The 17,607-nt window shown below is 58.9% G+C and overlaps 1 protein-coding gene across 1 annotated transcript in view; it reads right to left on the bottom strand.

Moving 5' to 3' along the window:
* BCAR1 (BCAR1 scaffold protein, Cas family member) overlaps positions 1-11,728 on the bottom strand; it is a 34,210-nt gene extending 22,482 nt beyond the window's left edge. The window contains exon 1 of the mRNA XM_043436910.1: positions 11,301-11,728. Within this exon, the coding sequence (XP_043292845.1) occupies positions 11,301-11,312 (12 nt within the window). The 5' untranslated portion in view covers positions 11,313-11,728. The remainder of the gene's footprint in view (positions 1-11,300) is intronic.
* Positions 11,729-17,607: the final 5,879 nt, after the last annotated feature.

Raw genomic sequence — 17,607 nt, 5'->3', positions numbered from 1 at the left:
GGCCCCCATGCAAATAGGCCACCGGCCCGGGGGCGGGGCGCCGAGCAGGGCCCGCCCCCGCCCCCGCCCCCGGTGCCGGGACTGCGCGGGGCTCCAGGAACCCTCCTGCCCCGCGCTCCGAAGGCCTGTCCCTGCCCTCCACCGAGGGCAAGCACGCACCCTCCTGAAAGGCCGAGGCCTTCCTCTTTCGGTAAGAATGCCGGGATTGCCCTCCTCTTCTGCGGCCGTGGCAGCCCCGAGGGCGCCAGCTTTCCCCGCCCGCCAGCGCGGGTCATTTCACACGCGTCCATCCAACAGTCCGACTCAGATCTGCACCCGGAGGAGCATGCCCCAGCTGGCAGAAAACTAAGATTCCGACCACCGCACCGACTCTGGTCAGGCCTGTGGTGTCTTACGAGCCCCAGGATGTGAAGACACGGCAGGGAAGCCGGGGACAGCAGCTGTCTCTGTGGGTAATGCGGGGAGAGGAGGCCCGGAGCGCATCGTGTTCTAACAGCCACAAGTGTGCGGGAGGCTCCAGAGCACCGGGGACAAGAAGCTTGTCCATCTACCCCCTGCTCCGAACTGAATCCAGCTTTCCTAGTGCTGCCCCCGGGCCTCTGCCCCCACCCAGATCCCTCAGTCAGCCCTGTGGAGGCTGACACCTCTGGCCCAACAACTACCCTGTTTCAGCAGCAGGGGCTGGGAGGGATGCTGATGGGAATAGCCAGGGGGGAGAAGCACTATGGGAAGCTGAGTGGAGGGCACCTAGGGAGGGCACCCCTCCCTAGGAGACAAGCTGTGACCATCTCTGAACGTGGTCCAGGGCTGCACGGCGGTCTGCAGGGAGATCTAGGATGGAGCCGGCTCCACCTGGGGTTCTCCCACAGGCTGCCTTCTCCAGCCACTTGCTGAGTGTGCAGACACCCTCAGGCAGCTCGGAATGCCAGCGAAGCAGCGGGGCCTATCCTGTAGAGAACGCCCGGGCGTGGCCTATAAAACACATACAAGCTGGAGGAAGACCCAAAGGTGTTCCTCCACCGACACCCAGGCTGACAGCCCCTCTCCAGGTGTGCTACCATGGGCAGGCTCTCCCTCATCTATAAAAGGAAGGGGCTGGCTGGTCATAGATCTCTTGGAAAGCTTGTTAAGAAACAGATTCCTAGGTCCCCTCCTCCAGAAAAACTGGAAGTGGGGGGAATTCGTACATCTGCATTTCCCCCAAACTGCTTGGGGAACCACTGGACGGAACTCTCAGCACAGCGTGTGGGTAAAGAGCAGCAGGGTTTGGACACAGGGGGCCCCAGAGTCCTCAAGAAGGAACGGGACAAACTGCCACCCTATGGCCACCTTAGGAGTGGCCCCCCTGTGCCCTTCAAAACAGCCCAGTTCCCCACAGAAGAGCCAGCTCTCAGGGAAATGCTGCCAAGGGTGTCCCCTCCCGCTTGTTCCCAAGGCTGCGCCCCAAAGTCAGAAAGGAAGCCGTGGGCCTGCCCTGCCCTCAGCCTGACTGGCACCTCGGCTTCCAAGGAAACATCAGAACAGCGGGCCGTGAGTGAACACCTGTCCATGCTGAGTGGAGGGGGTCCTTAGATTTTCCCGGGGTCTCCACTCGGGTGGGGACTGGGGTGGGGACCAGGCTCCACAGCCAGGCAGCAGGTCTCCACAGGGATGGGCAGGGACATCCCTGTTGAGCCGGCCTTGGGAGAGCGAGGAAGCCGCTAGGAACAAGCCGGGAGACCCTCCCTCCGCGGGCCTGGTTTAAAGCCGCACGGGGGCGGGGCTGCTCTAGTGGGCGGGCAGGCGGGGGAGGAGAACCCAGCTCTGGCCAGGCATTTCAAAAATTTGCTCCTTTTCCACTTAAACTCCCCACCCCCCCCAAGACTGTGCCTCCCAGAATGGCATTTCCGCTTTGGAATCCAGGCCCTGGGATCTGTGCCCCACTGTGCTGGAAGGGGAGAGGTTGAAGGGGGAGTGGGGTGTACCCTCCCAGGCCTGCCTGGGGATCTGGGGGAGGGGCGCCCATTGGGCAGCTCCGCGGGTCTGTGGGGGAGCAGACCCTCCCAGGCCAACGGCCAAGGGACGCAGCCCCCAGGACAGCGCTCAGTCCAGCCCTGGGCCAAGGCCTCTATATGATCACATGCTCATCTCGTGCCCACAGTGATCCTGCACAACAGGCTTCCCGATTCGCCCCATTTTCCAGATGAAGAGGCTGAGACCCAGTTTCCCGCCCCCCTGCCCCCCTCCACAGACTGCAATCCCTGAAGGGAGGGCCGGAGGGGCTGCTAGAGCGCAGCCCACCCTGAACCCCCTGCGGCACCTTCAGGACCTGCAGGGCAGAAAGGGGGTCGTGGAGCAGGGGTGCCCAGGGAAGCCGAGGACCCTGCCGCACTCAGAGGCCCCAAGGGACAAGTAGGTAGGACCCAAGCACCATCCTCAGACACAGTGAGCTCAGAAGGGGGCCCGGGAGCGCCCCTCCCACACGAGGGCCACCCCTGCAGGGTGACCGCACCGTGTGGCCGGGAAGGAAAGGATGGACAGGCTGGGAGAAGCCAGCAGAGCGCCAGCTCCTCCCAGAGCACCGTGGTCACCCCAGCGGCCTGCCCCTCTGCCAGGCTGTGGGCGAGCTCACAGCTGAGGTGTCCCCCCAGTCCCCGGGGGAGCAGCTGTCTGTGCAGGGCTGATGGTGGTCTGCGCCCCAGGCCGTTGGTTCCCGTGCATCCATCACGGGCCCGCTGGGGCAGGCACTGCTGGTGATCCTAGGCCCTGAGTGAGGAGACACGGCTCCTGCCCTCTGGGCTTTAGGGGGTCTTATTGTCGACGTCAGACCCACAGCACAAAGAACAGTTCTTGCTTTAGCCCCAACAATGTCTGTGGCAGCATTTATAATAGCAAACAGAGAGAGGCATAACGTAAATGCCCAGCTATAGGGGACTGGTTGGGCCACCAGAACCTCTCGATGGAATCCTGTGCAGCTATTAAGATGGCCACTTTCAAAGGCTAAAATCATGCAAGAAAATGCTGAAGCCAAGTGAAGCGTGGACTGAAATGGCTAGCTCCGAGTGGCTCGGACAGCCGCCTTCTCCTAAGCCTGGGCTTTCCCAGCAGCACTGAGAGGGGCCGGCCGGCTCTGGGGGCGCAGCAGCAGGGAAGGATTTCCTGAGGCCGGAGGTGAGGGCTGCCAGCCGCAGGGACAGGAAGAAAGGATGCCTCTGGAAGGCCGCGGTGGACGCCTGGCCCTGGGCTGGCCACGCACACCAGCAGGCTCCAAGGCAGCCTGCGAGCCGGAGCCAGCCCTGCAGGCGAGGGGGCAGGACCCCGCGGGGGCCCAGCTGTGCCAAGAACCGCTGTCACACGGCTGCCGCCCCACATACCGCCCTCCCGGGGCCAGGACAGAACCATCCCACCCAGAGGCTCGGACAGGGGCAGGACCTTGCCCCGGCACACCTCCAGAAAGTGACAGAGCCACAAAGTGCAAACCGGCTACCAGGGCATGTTCCCACAGAGGAGCACCCCAGGGGACCCCAGACAGAGCAGACCCCGGGGGCTGGAGCCATGAAGCATTGCCCTCCAGGTGGAGAAACCACGGGCGTCCATGTGTCATTATGGCGGTGACCAGCTGTGGGGCAGGCTCCAGTCCCCCCCCAGGGCCCTGGGTCAGCCCCCAGGGGTCTGGGTGCAAGGGCAGGACCAGGGCAGAGTGTGGGGCAGACCCAGAGCTGGGGGGCTGGACAGCCTGGACCCCCACCTTAAGGCAGCTCCCTCCCCGCCTCAGGCTCGTTCAAGGGCAGCACAGTCTCCTAATTCTTTTAATTGCTTTTCTAATTTGAAAATTAAGCAGGTGCAGAGGCACCTGCAGGGAGGTGCTGGCTTCAGATTGGGGCTCTGCTCACAAGGCTGGGGCGCTTCCCAGGGGCTCTCTGCCCCAGCCCTGGGTGCGGACCCCAGTAGCCTGAGAGCCCCCTTCTCTTCTGTGCCCCTCCCTGTGTGCCTCAGAGAGCCAACAACGGGCTCCCCCACTTCCGTGCACAGAGGCCTGGCCCCCCCCCGCTGGCACCGGGACCCCACTCCCTGGTCCTCGCCCCCCGCTGGCACTGGGACCCCATCCCCGGGTCCTTGCCCCCACAGCGGCCCCTCAGCACTGCCTGGGGGAGGGCAGGGGTGGGAGAAGGGAGGGCTGGGACGAGCCCCTGTCCTCGGAGAGAAAGCTGGGCGGCTGAGCTCTGGCGGGCAGTCTGGGCGGCAGGGCCAGGGTGTGGTCAGGCAGCACCAGCCCGCCATCTGCCTGCCTCTCCCATGGCAACCGGCCCCAGCGCGAGGGCAAGGGGAGGGGCGACTGAACATGCCATCTGCCACCCCCACCCGCTTCTGCCGGAGGACAGGTGCCGGCACCCCCCGTGGTCCCCGAGGGGATCAGTGTGGCCCTGACATCAGTGGGGGTCGGGGGGCCGGTGGGGTCACAGGAGGGACCCGGGAGCCCCAGGCTAACGCGGCCCCCGAGGGTGGGGCCACACAGGGCCCGCCCTTCCGCGCCTGCTCCAGCCTGCAGGGTGCTCCACGCGCCCCTGGCCCACTGGTCCTCCTCCAGGTTGGCCTGCAGGCCAGGAGCTCTGAGTCCACCCGGTATAGGGCCCTCCGTGGTCGCTGCGTCTCTCAGAGCCTCTGGGATGGCACATGTTAAATGTAATCACAGGCCAGGAGGCTGCAGGCACATTCACGCCTCCACCTTAGACACCAGCCCTGCCCCACGAGGCATGCTCCTGGGCACCCACATCTCGAGCACAAGTGCCCTCCGGTAAGCCACCCCTGCTCTCCCAGCCCTGCATTTCCACACCCTCTGGGCGGTTCTGCAGCAAAAAGCTTTCTGCGAAGCCCAGGTGCTCCCAGACCCCCAGCCACCGTGGAGAGGTGGGCAGGGTCTCCCCTCAGCCCGGCGACTGGGGTGTGGCCATAACGGGGTCTGTCAGGACACATCCTCCAGCACCTGCTCCCCGCTGGAACACCACTGCCAGAAAACAAGTCCTTGTCCTTGGGGAACGTCCACTCCAGGGTGGGTGCGGGGGGCAGCGGCAAGACACGGAATGTCTGGGGAGAACGACACAGACAGCAGGGAACAGAGAGGGCTCCTTTATACAGATGCAGGCTCCTCTCTGAGGAGGTGGCATTTGAGCAGCGTGTGACTCTTTTGCTCAGGCTCATTATACAGAAAAAAGTAAGTCAAGGTTTGTAAAAAATAGCACAGGCATGCCAACAACTCCCTGGGTGTGAAGCGCAGCACGCAGATAGGAGCGGCTCTCAAGCCAGCCTCCCCCATTGGAGCTTCTTGAGGGGTCCTCGGGACCTCCGGAGTGACTGCCTGGCGGGGTGCTTTGGCGGGCAGCCAGGGACAAAGTGGGGAGCCCAGGAATCCATCCAGACCAGGGAGGGTGGAGAGACAGGGGCAGCTCCCAAGAGAGCTCCATCTCCTCTTAGAAGCCTCTCCCCATCAGCTCAGGAAGAGGGGATTCGAGCCCCGGATACCTGGGGAGGGCTGTGGACAAGAAGGCACGTGTCACACCGCTCTGAACAATCACGGTACTTTGGGGAACTCGGCATTTAGGGAACACAGACAACTCTCTGGGCGTGCCTCAAGGCACACAGGCCTGGATATCAGGTTTTATAAAGTACTGAAATCGGGTATTATACCATCACCAACGCTAGTATGTCCTAGTATTAAAAGCACTCGGCACACAGGACTAGAGGCAGACATCCATCAGCGAGAGAGCAGGACGCAGAGTCAGAAGTGGACTGCTCAACACAACAGCGAAGACAGAACTACTGATACACACCCTGTGCGTGAGAATCTCAAAATCATTTTGCTGAATGAAGTCAGGCCCCAAAGAGTATATACTATGATGTGCTTCCGCTTGCATCAAGTTCAAGAATAGGTGAAACCCTTCCATGATGAGAGAAATCACAATGCTGACCACCAGACACCAACACAACACCGTAAGTCAACCACACACCGGTAAAAATTTCCTAAAAAGGGTTACGGGAGAGTCATAGTTTTTCCTTTTGAAAAAACAAAAAAACCAATGTTGACCACGCTATAGGGGTGGGGCACACTTTACAGTAAGGCAGTACCTGTGAACTTTCTGAGATGATGGAGAGGTTCAGCACCATGATTCGATTGACGGTTACATGGGGTCTACATTAGTCAAAACTTATCCGACTGTACACCTAATGTCTGTCCATTTCACTACATAGAAAACCTTCTCGGTTAAGAGAGTCTCAACTGGTAAAAATAAAACAAATCACAGAGGAAACAATAAAGAGCATTAGGAATACCAAAAAGTAGGTATTGCGATCCTAAACCCACCGCGTTACTTTTTGCCCTGGCCGTCAGGGAGCGTCAAGTTAAATGTGTATGCCTACCTTCCCCATACATTACAAAGTTCTGGATTTTGTGATGATCCCAAACTCTGTCCTTCACTATAATCTGTTTCAAATCCTTACTGGAATTTGGTAGGGTTTAAATAATAAAATTGAATTCCTGGAAAAAAAAATAAAAAAAACCTTAGAGAAGGGATTAACTTTAGAAAGCCGTTACTTGTGACCAGCTCTCCTCGTGGGCATCCATCACCACCTCCCAGGTCCCTGACCTGTCCCCAGATCTTTGTCTTGAAGAGAGGGAGACGGTAGTTCAGCAAACTAAGAGAAAGCCAAAGAAACGACGGGGTGAGACTAGGATGCAATCCCAGCAAGCGGCTGTGATGAAGCCCCGTCAGAGGCTGGTGAGGCGCAGCTGAGCGCGGGGAGCACGCCTCCTGCTGGGCCACGGGAGGGGGGGTCAGGAGGGGCCGCCTCCTAGCTCTGCGGTCCTACCTCAGCCATAAGCTAGAGCCCCCTCCTTGAGGAGCCAGGATACACCCCACGGTGTCTCCTTCCCACCCAGCCTTCCCATGCTGGGCAGGCTGCTCCAACCACATCTGAAATCAGCCCTGTGCCCACCGATCCAGCAGCTTCCACCTCCTGCTACACGGCACCCACTCTTGGGGGCACTCAGGGCAGGGCATCCAGCCGGCCTGGGGCACGGTGGGCCCGCTGTTGGCACCACTGGAGGGCACTCCATCTGTCGGGTGAGGGCAAGTACCTGTCCATCCAATGCTGAGAGACAGTGGTCCCACAGGCAGGCAGGGGAGTGGCCAGGGTCATCCTACAGCTTAAGGCCTGGCAGGAACGGGCCACAAAAAAAGGGCTACTGGAGGCGGACTGGGCAAGCCGTGGAGAATTACAGGGGCAGGGGGCTGGTCATGCAGAAGCCAGAAGTGGGTCTTGGCTATCGCACCAGCCACCAGTGGCAGGATAAAGATAATAACCTCAACAACAGTAGCTGCTATGACTTATTAGCCTTTTACAGAAAGCTTTCTGCAAACCTCGCCAAGATCTCATAAAAGCCCAAGATCTCAGTGCCCTTATGATCCCCAGAATACAGAGGACACAGGCTCAGAGAGGTTCAGGGGTTCGCTCAAGGTACAGACAACCCTGCCCCATCATTCTGGAGCCACGGCCCTCAACCCGCCAAACACTGTCCCCCCAGAAGCGACTCTCTGGGGCCCCATCAGCCACCAGCCGGGCTTCCAGGGCCTGTGCAGGGACGCAGACCCCGGGGTGTGGGGGCTGGCCAGGGGTCATCGGTGCTCCTGGGACCACCTCCTCAGCAGGTGAGCAGGCTGGAGAGAGAGGAGCCAGGCGGGCCCGGGTCCTGCCCCAGGAACCTGACGGCAACGAGACAACCCCCTGATGATGAGTGCACGACTACCGCTGGGAATCCTGGAGGGCTTCCAGCAGGGGGCCTCTGCTGAGCAAGAGGAGGGACGGGGGAAGCACTGCGGGGTCGGAGGTCACTTCCCGGCCAAGGCCAGTGTGGGGGGGTCGTGCCCGGCGCTCTGGAACCTGAAGCGAGGACCTTGGACTTGGGCCTGCTGAGCTCTACTGCTCTCTTCTGCACCCGTCCTCCCAGGCCCCCGCCGCCCCTGGCCTGGCTGCCCAGACCGGAGCCGCCCGGTCCCCTGGCCAGCTCTCCAGCAGTGGCAGCAACTGGCACAGAGCCGGGTACAAAGGGCACCCCGGGACCATTGGCAGAGGCTCAACCAGGTGCCACTCCTGCTCCATGGATTTCCCGATGGGCTGATCCGCCCTGCCGCACCTCCCCGGAGAGCTGCCTGGCCACCCCGAGCCCCAGAAGCCCTACATCCATGGGTGCTGAAGGGCTAACTCGAACTCATGTTCAGAAAGCCACGAGCGGAGGGGCGCTCTCTCAGCAGCCCTGGCCTCAGCACGGCTCTGCAGGCCGCAGGCCCACAATTACAGAGGCCACGCTCGCTCGCTGGCTTTGGACGCCGCCTGACTCGGTTCCCAGCCTGGCCCCATCCCTCAGTGGCCGTGCGACCTGGCAGGATGACAGGACCTCCTGGAGCCCAGTGCCCGGCACAGGGAACGCTCCACACACGTCAGCACCTCGCTCCTTGAAAGAACCTGTCCCTCACTTAATACAGGAGCAGAGGAGAGGCTGGAGCGGCTGTGCCCATTTCACAGACAGGGAACAAGAGGCAGGGACAGGCCGCAGACAACTTCTCTAGCAGCTGGAAGCTGGTTTCCTGCCTGACCGTGCTGGGGGCAGTGTCAGTCCTAAATTCAGATCATGCAAGTGCCCACCAGGGCCCTCAGGTGAGTGGTGTAGTCATTTCCCTTACCAAACATTTCCTGCCTGCCCAGAGAGAGGAGGTGGGCCTGGGCGCTGAGCAGCCATGCCCGAGAGGAGGGCAGACGTCAGAGAACAGCCAGGAAGTGCCTCTCCTGGCACTGTGTGAACTCTGCCCTCAGCTCAGGGCACAGGCGGGAGTATGAGGCAGGGGGTCAGGAGGACCCTGCGTGCCGTCCTCTCTCTGGGCCCCAGTTAGTAGTACAGTCAGGTCTGACTCTGTGCGACCCCACGGACTGTAGCCCACCAGGTCCTCTGTCCATGGAATTCTCCAGGCAAGAACACTGGAGTGGATTGCATGCACTCCTCCAGGGGATCTTCCTGACCCAGGGATTGAACCTGGGTCTTCTGCATTGCAGGCAGATTCTTTACTGTCTGAGCCAGCAGGGAAGCCCCAGACCACATGTGGGTCAGATGATGGAGTGAGACCAGATGGTCCTTGGAGGGTCCCCCGCTCTGACACTCAGGAGGTCCCTCCTGGCCCAATCTGGCCTGTCCCAACCTCTTTCCCCCTCCTGGCCCCCACCATCGCCTCCCACCCCATTCTGAAGCATCTGGTAATTGCTGTGGGCCAAAGTGCCTGCGTCAGCCCCATCCAGGAAAAGACTGCCCAAATGAACGGGTATGCTTAAAACCCAAACGTGTCTGTGAGCACCACGTGGGCGGTCATCATTCTGGGTTCCCAGAGCAGGGCTTGAGCAGGAGGCTGGCCTCACCACTCACCAGCACATGAAAGCAATTTTCTGAACATTTCATGGCTGTTCCGAAAATGAACTTCGTCTCCCAGTGCCACCAGTTCACACATCACCAGTGGGCCCAGGAGAGACCCAGGGTGATTCGATAGCCCGGCATGTGTGGACAGAGGGAGAGACCCCCCACTCCCCCTGCAGAACCTCCAAGGGCTGCGGCTGCAGACGGAAGGGTGGGAGAAGATGTGGAGCTGGCAGTGTGGACGGACGGGGCAGAGGTGGACCGCAGGTGTCCAGGGCAGGTGTCCACAACGGTGCCTGTCTGTGCAAGTCGCACCCAGAGTGTGGCCCTCCCACCAGCCCTCTCCTCTCACAGACGGAGGCACAGAGCCCAGGAAGGCTGCCCAGAGTGTTCAGGTGAGGGGTCCAGGTGCCATCCCAGACCCTGTATCCAAACGTCTGCTGTGACTGTGGAAAACCACACCAAATCAAGCATGGACCTCCCAGACTCAGGCCGTCCAGGCTCTGATGTGGCCTAAAAGTCCCATTCCCTGTTCACTCATGCCCTGGAGACTCCGGCCCTCAGGCAGGCTTAGGTGGCCCACCTCGTCTGTCCGGTCAGTGCCCAACAGGGTCAGGGCAGGTGCCCTGATGCCCTGAGCCAGAGAGGACCCAGAGCCTTGCAGGAAGGCAGAGCAGGAGAAGGACTTGGCAGGCATTTTCTGTCTTCTTTCTTTCTTCCTAAAGATGAGGCAATTATGTTCAGAACCAGAACAGACGGGGGTGGGGGGTTCACATCAGCACGGTCTGGAAGCCCTAATTTTTTCATCTGTAACTCTGCATTAACCGCTTCTGGGGGCGGGCAGGAGCTGGGATCTTTAATTCCATAATAACAATGCTTTGCTGATACACAGCATCTCTTCTCCAATAATCTCCGTGCGCACTCTATGGTGGTTAATTAAAAGGCCACTTGCCCTGCCAAGAAGCCCCAAACTGTCTGCCTCATCGTAAGGATGGGGTCCCCCAAGTGGGAAGCAGTTCCACAGACAAGCCAGGTGGACATGCACACAGGGACCATTGCCCCCTCCTGTCAGAGGGAAAACCCCTAAAGGCCACCGGGAAACAATGGCTGGAGGCCAGGGCTTTATAGCACAAGGCCCTCTTCCCAGCAGGAAGCAGGGTAGCAGCCCCCACCTCAGGTGGTGCCTCTGCAAAGCGGCTGGGGGCTGCACCTGAGGCCTGGTGACCAAGGGCAACCGGGACCACTGGCCACCCTCGCAGGCGGGGCTCAGATGCCTGCAGGTGACCGGCCTGTGTGGAGCCCGGGGTGGGGTCGCCCGAGCCTGCTTGCTGGGCTAGCAGGAGAGGGTGCCAGGTGAGAAGAGAAGCCCCCACCGCTAGGGGGGAAGAAGAGGCGAGGCCCTGCACCCTTGGGGGCTTCAGCGGCAGAGGTAACTTCCCGGAGAGTGCATCCTCGGGTTCTGAAGGGTGGGCGCAGATCCCCACCGCTAAGCCGGCCTGGGCGCGAGGGGTCGCGGAGAGAAACACCCGGGCCCCGGCCGGGGAGGCCCCTGAGCACCGCAGGGCGGCGGTCCCAGGCCGACCCCCGGTGGGGGGACGTGGACCCCGCCCCCTCAGCCGGCCCGGCCGCCTGGAGGGGGTCCCGGGGAGCGGCCGGGCCCTCTCCCCGCCGGACCTGGCCACCCTGGCGGGGGGGCTCCTGGGGGCCGGCGCGGACCCCGCCCGACCCGGGTCCCCAGGGAGAGGGCGCAGGGAAAGGCGGGGGCGCGGAGGCCGGCCTCGGGGAGCCGCCCCCCGCCGCCCCGGGCGGCGCGAGGCCGCGGGCCCGGCGGGGGCAGGAGCGGGCCAGGCCGGCGGTCGGTACTCACCGGCACGGACATCTTGGCCGCCGCTCCCGGGGCCCAGGCGGGCAGCGGCGCCGGCAGGCGGGGCGCTCGGTCCCCCGCGCTCAGCGCCCCCGGCGCGGTTCCGGCGCTCTCGGGGTTCCCGCGCGGTCCCGGAGCTCCTGCGCGGTCCCGGCGCGCGCTCCCGGCACTCTCGGGGCTCCTGCGCGCTCCCGGCGCGGGGTCCCGGCGCTCTCAGGGCTCCTGCGCGCTCCCGGCCGCTGGACTGTCCGGCCGCCCCAGTCCGCGCCGCGCATGCGCCGCCCGCGCCGCCCCTCCCCCTCGGAGCTCCCCCGCCTGCGGCCGCGTTAAAGGCGAGGACCCCGGACCCCGGGCTTTTCTGTCGGCCCAACGCAGCGACAGGGCTTGGTCTCCGCCCTTTACCCATCGGTCAGGGACCACCTCGAGGCGCACCATCTCCTGCCTGCCTGCCGACTCTGGAAGCCTGAACGCCCACCCCACCCCACCCCACCCCCAACTCCACTTTGCCCAGCCCAGGGCGCTGGCCGCCTGCCCTGTGGTCTGGCCGGGCTCCCAGCCCCTGTGTCTGAGGACGATTGCAAGTCAGCCGATCAGGGCTTCTAGAAACCTTTCCCGCTCTCCCCGCTGAAGGCCTCGGGACCCCTCTCCACCCCCACCCGTATCCCCCCAAGCAGCGAGGCCCGACGTTCCTCGCCGGCGCTGCCTCCCCTGACTGCTCCTCCCCAGGGATGCTGAGCGCCCGACCCCCGGAAACAGCCTGGCTGATCCAGGTCACCGAACAGAGCTGGCCTGGCTTTTGGGGAGGATCCTGCCTCCTGATTATCCCCGCTGAAGGGCCAGCCCTGCCCCGGAGCCCGGGCTTCAGACACCGAAGACAGACGTTCCAGGGCTTGAGCCTTCCTTTCTCTGGGTTAACCCCCAGTTTCTTCAGCTGTTGCGCAGCTGCCGTGGTGCCCAAGTCTGGGCACATACCTGCGCATCCTAGCTGCCCCGCCCCCTGTCTCCCTTGCTGTCCCCGCGGTTACTTCTAACAGATCGAGGCTCTGAGCCCCCTCAGCTACCAGAAGGCAGTACCGGGGGTCTGACCACTCTGTTCCGCTGCCCACCACATACAAACTGTCCCGGCTCCCCGGGGGCCCTTCCCGGACTAGAGGCGGCAGGCAGGGCCACAGCAAGCAGAGGGGGGTCTGGGATGACAGCTGCCACCCCCTCAAAGGGCCTTCTGTGTGTGTCTGGCAGGCGGTCCTGCCCGCGCCCACCCGCCCGCATCCAGCTGGCCCGGGGCTCCTGAACTGGAAGCCGCAGTTAAGTGTGGTGACCGGTCGCGCGCTGTCTCAGAGGTGCCCCCCCCCGCAACAGACACACACACTGCCCCAAGCCCCGCCTTCCTGCTGGAGCCCGGCTCCGCCCCTTCTTTCTTTCCCACTCTGTCTGAATTCTTATCGCCCACTGTTCCTGTGTCCTCTCCCGGCCCTGGGAATTGAGAAATGGAAACCCAACAGAGGGGTGCGGCTGGGCCACAGTCTCGAAAACCATCCGTGCCTCCAACTGACCCCCTGTGACTGCTTTCCCGGAAAGGCCGTCATAGGCTCATCCCTTAGTGCTGGCAGAGAGAACACGGACCAGACCCTCCCTCACTCCGAGGCAGGGACCCAGGGCCTTGGGAGTGGGGTTGGGAGCAGCCAGAGGGGCCCCATCATTGCGCTGAGCAGCCAGCAGGACCAGGTGTCTGTGAGAAAACAGTGGCTGCTCCCCACTTGCCACCACCCAGCAACCCCCCACTGCCCAACACCCCCTTACTACCCAGCCGGCAAATGATCCCCGAATGACTCCTCGGTGCTACGGAGAACAGGCTCTGGGCACCTCACAACTAGCGGTTTACACCAGGCTGTCTGAGCGGGCACCAGCACCCTGGGAGTGTCCTCAAGGGTTACCAGGGACCCAGGGAGACAGGGGTTACGGTTGCTCCTGGCACTCAGATGGAAGGGAATTTGGACATGGCCAGAGTAAGTCTTCTCAGGTGGTTCAAGTGGTAAAGAATCCACCTGCCAATACAGGAGACGCAGGTTCGATCCCTGGATGGAGGAGATCCCCTGGAGGAGGAAGTGGCCACCCACTCCCGTATTGTTGCTGGGAAAAGACAGAGGAGACTGATGGGCTACAGTCCATGGAATCGAAAAGGAGTTGGACACAACTTAGCAAATGAACGCACACAGACACAGAGTAAGTCTGGGCAGAGACAAGCTTCATACCCAGTTCTCCAGACACTCAAACCGAGCCTCTGTGCCCCGGGCTTTGCCAGAGGATCGCCAGCCTAGGAGAGTGCAGTGAGGCTTTGGAGGCACAAGCAGGCACTGTGTAATGATCCTACATTGGTCACCATTGATGATGGTGATACACCATCATGATACATCCTTGCTAACTAAAGTCACACTTTAATCAGATTTCCTTCCTTCTCCCTTCTGTCCTTTTCCTCTTCCAGGATCCCACCAGGAATCCCACATTACCTGTAGTCATCATGTCTCCTTAGGCTTCTCTGGACTGTGACTGTTTTTCAGACTTTCCTTATTTTTGATGACCTTGACAGATTTGAAGAGTACTGGTCACGGATTTTATACAATGTCCCTCAACTGGGATTTGTCTGATGTTTTTCTCACAGTTAGGTTGGAGTTACGAGTTTTTAGGAGGAAGACCTCAGAGATAAAACGACATTCTCAACACATCATCTCAAGGATACATCATATTAATAGGGTTCACTCTTACCAATGTGATGTTGACCTTGAACCCCTGACTGAGACAGTGTTTGTCAGGTTACTCTGCTAAAAAGTGACTCTTTTTTTCTTAGTTTTCAACAGTGTACCCTTTGAAAAGAAGTGAGGAGTTATGTTCCACCTCTTTGATGATACAGTATCTACATCAATTATTTGCATTTCTTCTGTCTGGGAAATTGTCCCCGTTATTTATTTATTCATTCAATCATTTATATAAGTAGGAACTGATGGATATTTATTTTACATTTTGGATTAGAATCCAATAAATACTACTTTATTTTCTTCTTCAAATTGTTCCTGCTTTGGCTGGGATGAGTTCTTTCAGTTAGTGAATCAGATTTTTCAAGTGAATCTAGAAATCCAGATTGTTTTATAAAATCTCTAGGTTTTGAAACATTGATTGTGTAAGCCAATGTTTCTTCCTGCCAACTCTGGCAGCAAGTCCTGGAGTAGGATTCCCTGCTTTGAACCCTGCTCCTCTGCTTGTGGGCTTCCCAGGTGGTTCAGTGGTAAAGAATTGGTCTGCAATGCAGGAGATGCGGGCTCAATCCCTGGGTTGGGAAAATCCCCGAAAGAAGGAAATGGCAACCCAGTCCAATATACTTGCATGGGAAATCCCATGAACAGAGGAGCCTGGCAGGCTACAGTCCACTGGGTCACAAAAGAATCGGACACAAGAGTTTGTTTGGGGGAGACCTAGAAGGACACTTCAGGGTTGGAGGTAGCTGGCAGGACCCTGTGAGCCCTGGGGTTGGTAAGAAGGAGCATCACCCCAAGCATAGTTTCCAACGCGAGAGTTGATCTCCACTACTCTGTGGTGATACCACATTGACCTGGAGTACCCAGCACCAGGTGTCCTGTCTTATTCAAGCTAAAGTGTGAATGACCACCTCTCTTCAGGAAGGCAAGTCAGATTGGAACAGAAAAGAGGTTCAGTTGAGTGGAGTGGATGGGGGGCCTCACTAGCCTGCCAGGCTACACCTTGGGGTTTGGTCCTGGCACCACCTCACACTTACCATGTGACCTTAAGCAAGGCCAGTTTCCAACATCCTTGAGGGTAATTTCATGGTCTGGTCAAGGACGGGCCCCCGGGGTAGGGCTCCTCCTTGTCTGCGCAGAACCTTGGGTATGCTCTGCTGGAGGGCCTCTGGTCAGGGGAGAGAGAGGTCCAGGTCATCAGGCTGCTGGGCCCAGAGGGAGCCCCTCGTTCGTGAGACAGTGAAGCTTTAGGGCCTGGTAGCAGGAGGGAGATGTATTAGCTTCTTACTGCTGCTGTAACAAATTACCCCAAACTCAGTGGCTCAAACAACATGAATTTGCTACCCTCCAGTTCTTGAAGTCAGAAGTCCAAAGGGTTGAAAGGGCTGCATTCCTTCTGGGGGCTCTGGGGAGAACCCCTGTCCTGGCCTTTCCCCTTGCTCGAGGCCGCCTGCCTTCCTCGGCCTGTGGCCCCGCGTCACTCAGACTCTGCTTCCATCATCGCATCTCCTTCTCTCACTCTGGCCCTTCTGACCTCCTCTCATAAGAAGCTTGAGATTACATGGGGCCCACTCAAGAATCCAGGAAAATCTCCCCATTTCAAGATCGCTAATTTGATCACAGCTGGCAAAGCACGTTTTGACTTATAAGGTAACTCAGTCATAGACTCTGGGGATTCAGATGTGTATGGGGGCAGACCCTGGTACCCTGAAGCTGCTCCCCCACTGGGTACTATAGCCTAAACCCCCACCGTGGCTACCCACTTGGCCAGCCCAGAAACCCTGTCACTCAGCGCAAGAGAGACCTCTCGCTGCTCGTGGGAACAGATATTAAGTCATGTGTGGCTCCAGCATACAGTCTGGCAAAAACTTCTAACAGGCAGGGAACTTTTGACCCAGAAATTCCATGAATTTATCCTTAAAAATGCACGCAAAAAAATGCAGTCACAAGTAGCCAAAGATTTACGTGCAAGGATGTAACTTGCAGCTTTCCTTATGGGAACGACTTACAAGTTCAAGAAGACACCAGTGAAACAATTCACGGAACATTCCCAGGACAGAATTCAATCCTGGGCACCACCACAAATGATGTAGAATGACATGGAAATATGTTTATAATATACTGTAAACTAAGGAAAAATAGGCTTCAAATAAGAGGTACAGGTGGTCCTGTTTTCACAAAAATTCACATATTTATATTTATGTCACATATTTGCATTGGGTAAAGTGTGGAAAGGTAGATACCAAAATACAAGTTACAGATATTTTGGGGTAGGGATTGGATTTTTTTCCACCAGCATGTCATATTTAGGGAGGGCCTATTCACTGCCTGATACTCTACAGACTAATAAGTAGAGCTTTTTCTTTCTTTATGGATTAAAATTTCACAGGAAATTTTAATTTAATTAAAAAAACTAGGAGACTAGTTTTTTTAGTTGCTTTTTGGAGGAGACGAGGGGGTTTTGGTGTAATTAAAATTATTTCCTCTATCTTCTAATGTTTCTTGAGTGAATATTCATTATTTGTACAATTTTACTCACAGTAAACACTTTTTAAAATTGTGGTAAAACATACATAACGTTAAATTTATCATTTTACCTAGTTTAAGTGTACAATTCAGTGGCAGGGAGTATTCAGTCACAGTACCCTGTAACCATTACCAGTATCCATTTCCAGAACTTTCCCCATCTTCCTGGGTAGAAACTCTGTGCCCGGTGAACAATAACCTCCCCTCCCTCTCCTAGGCCCTGGCAACCACCATTCTCTCTGTCTTTATGAATTTGCCTATTCTAGTACCTCACACAAGTGCAATCATACAATATTAATTCCTATTGTGTCTGGCTTATTGCAGTTAGCAAGATATTAGTTGCCAAGTTCTAGGAAATACAGGTCCCCAGGCAGCCTCGTCACCTCCAAGCAGGCAGCAGACAGAGGGGAAGGGAGCTGCCGGAGGTGCCCAGCAGTGGGCAGCGCAGCTGGGCAGACCCGCGGGCCCCGACCCCTGCTCCCGCAGCCTTGCCGCTGGCCTCCTCTCTTCTAGGGTGTTCGTAAACACCCAGGGACCAGATCCCTTCCAGAGCAGGCCTGCGTTCTCAGTGACCGTGACAAGTGGAATTTCACTCTCCACTGGGGGCAACCCCCAGGCCACTGTGTTTCTGGATCCAGGGATGAAGCCTCCCAGCTGATGAGTACACATTCTTTAAATTATTAAACAGTGGCTGCCACGCTGGGGTCACCAGCGCGAGTCCCCAGAGCAGCGGTTCTGTTCTCAGCGAGGCAGGCCCGCCGGGCCCCCACTGCCGTCGCTGCCTTGCTGTCTGGAGGCCAAGGGTCTGGTGGGGGTGCTGGGAGCGCCTCGCCGCTCCTCCCGGAGCGAGGCTCACTCTCATGGAAACGGAAGGAACTCAGTGCAGGGAGGGAGGCCTCTATTGTGACGGAACCGGCCCCTTTGACCTCCATTGGCAGGGCGGGGCGGCCAGCTCTGGGCAGCAGCCTGGCCGTGTGAACTTCAGCGCGGCATGTACATTCTCTGAGCACAGTTCCACCCTGTCTGCCAAACGG

Source organism: Cervus canadensis, chromosome 18 (genome assembly GCF_019320065.1).
Source record: "Cervus canadensis isolate Bull #8, Minnesota chromosome 18, ASM1932006v1, whole genome shotgun sequence".
NCBI lineage: Eukaryota > Metazoa > Chordata > Mammalia > Artiodactyla > Cervidae > Cervus > Cervus canadensis.
Note: the sequence above shows the minus strand (reverse complement) of the source record. Positions and strands in the feature narration are given on the sequence as shown.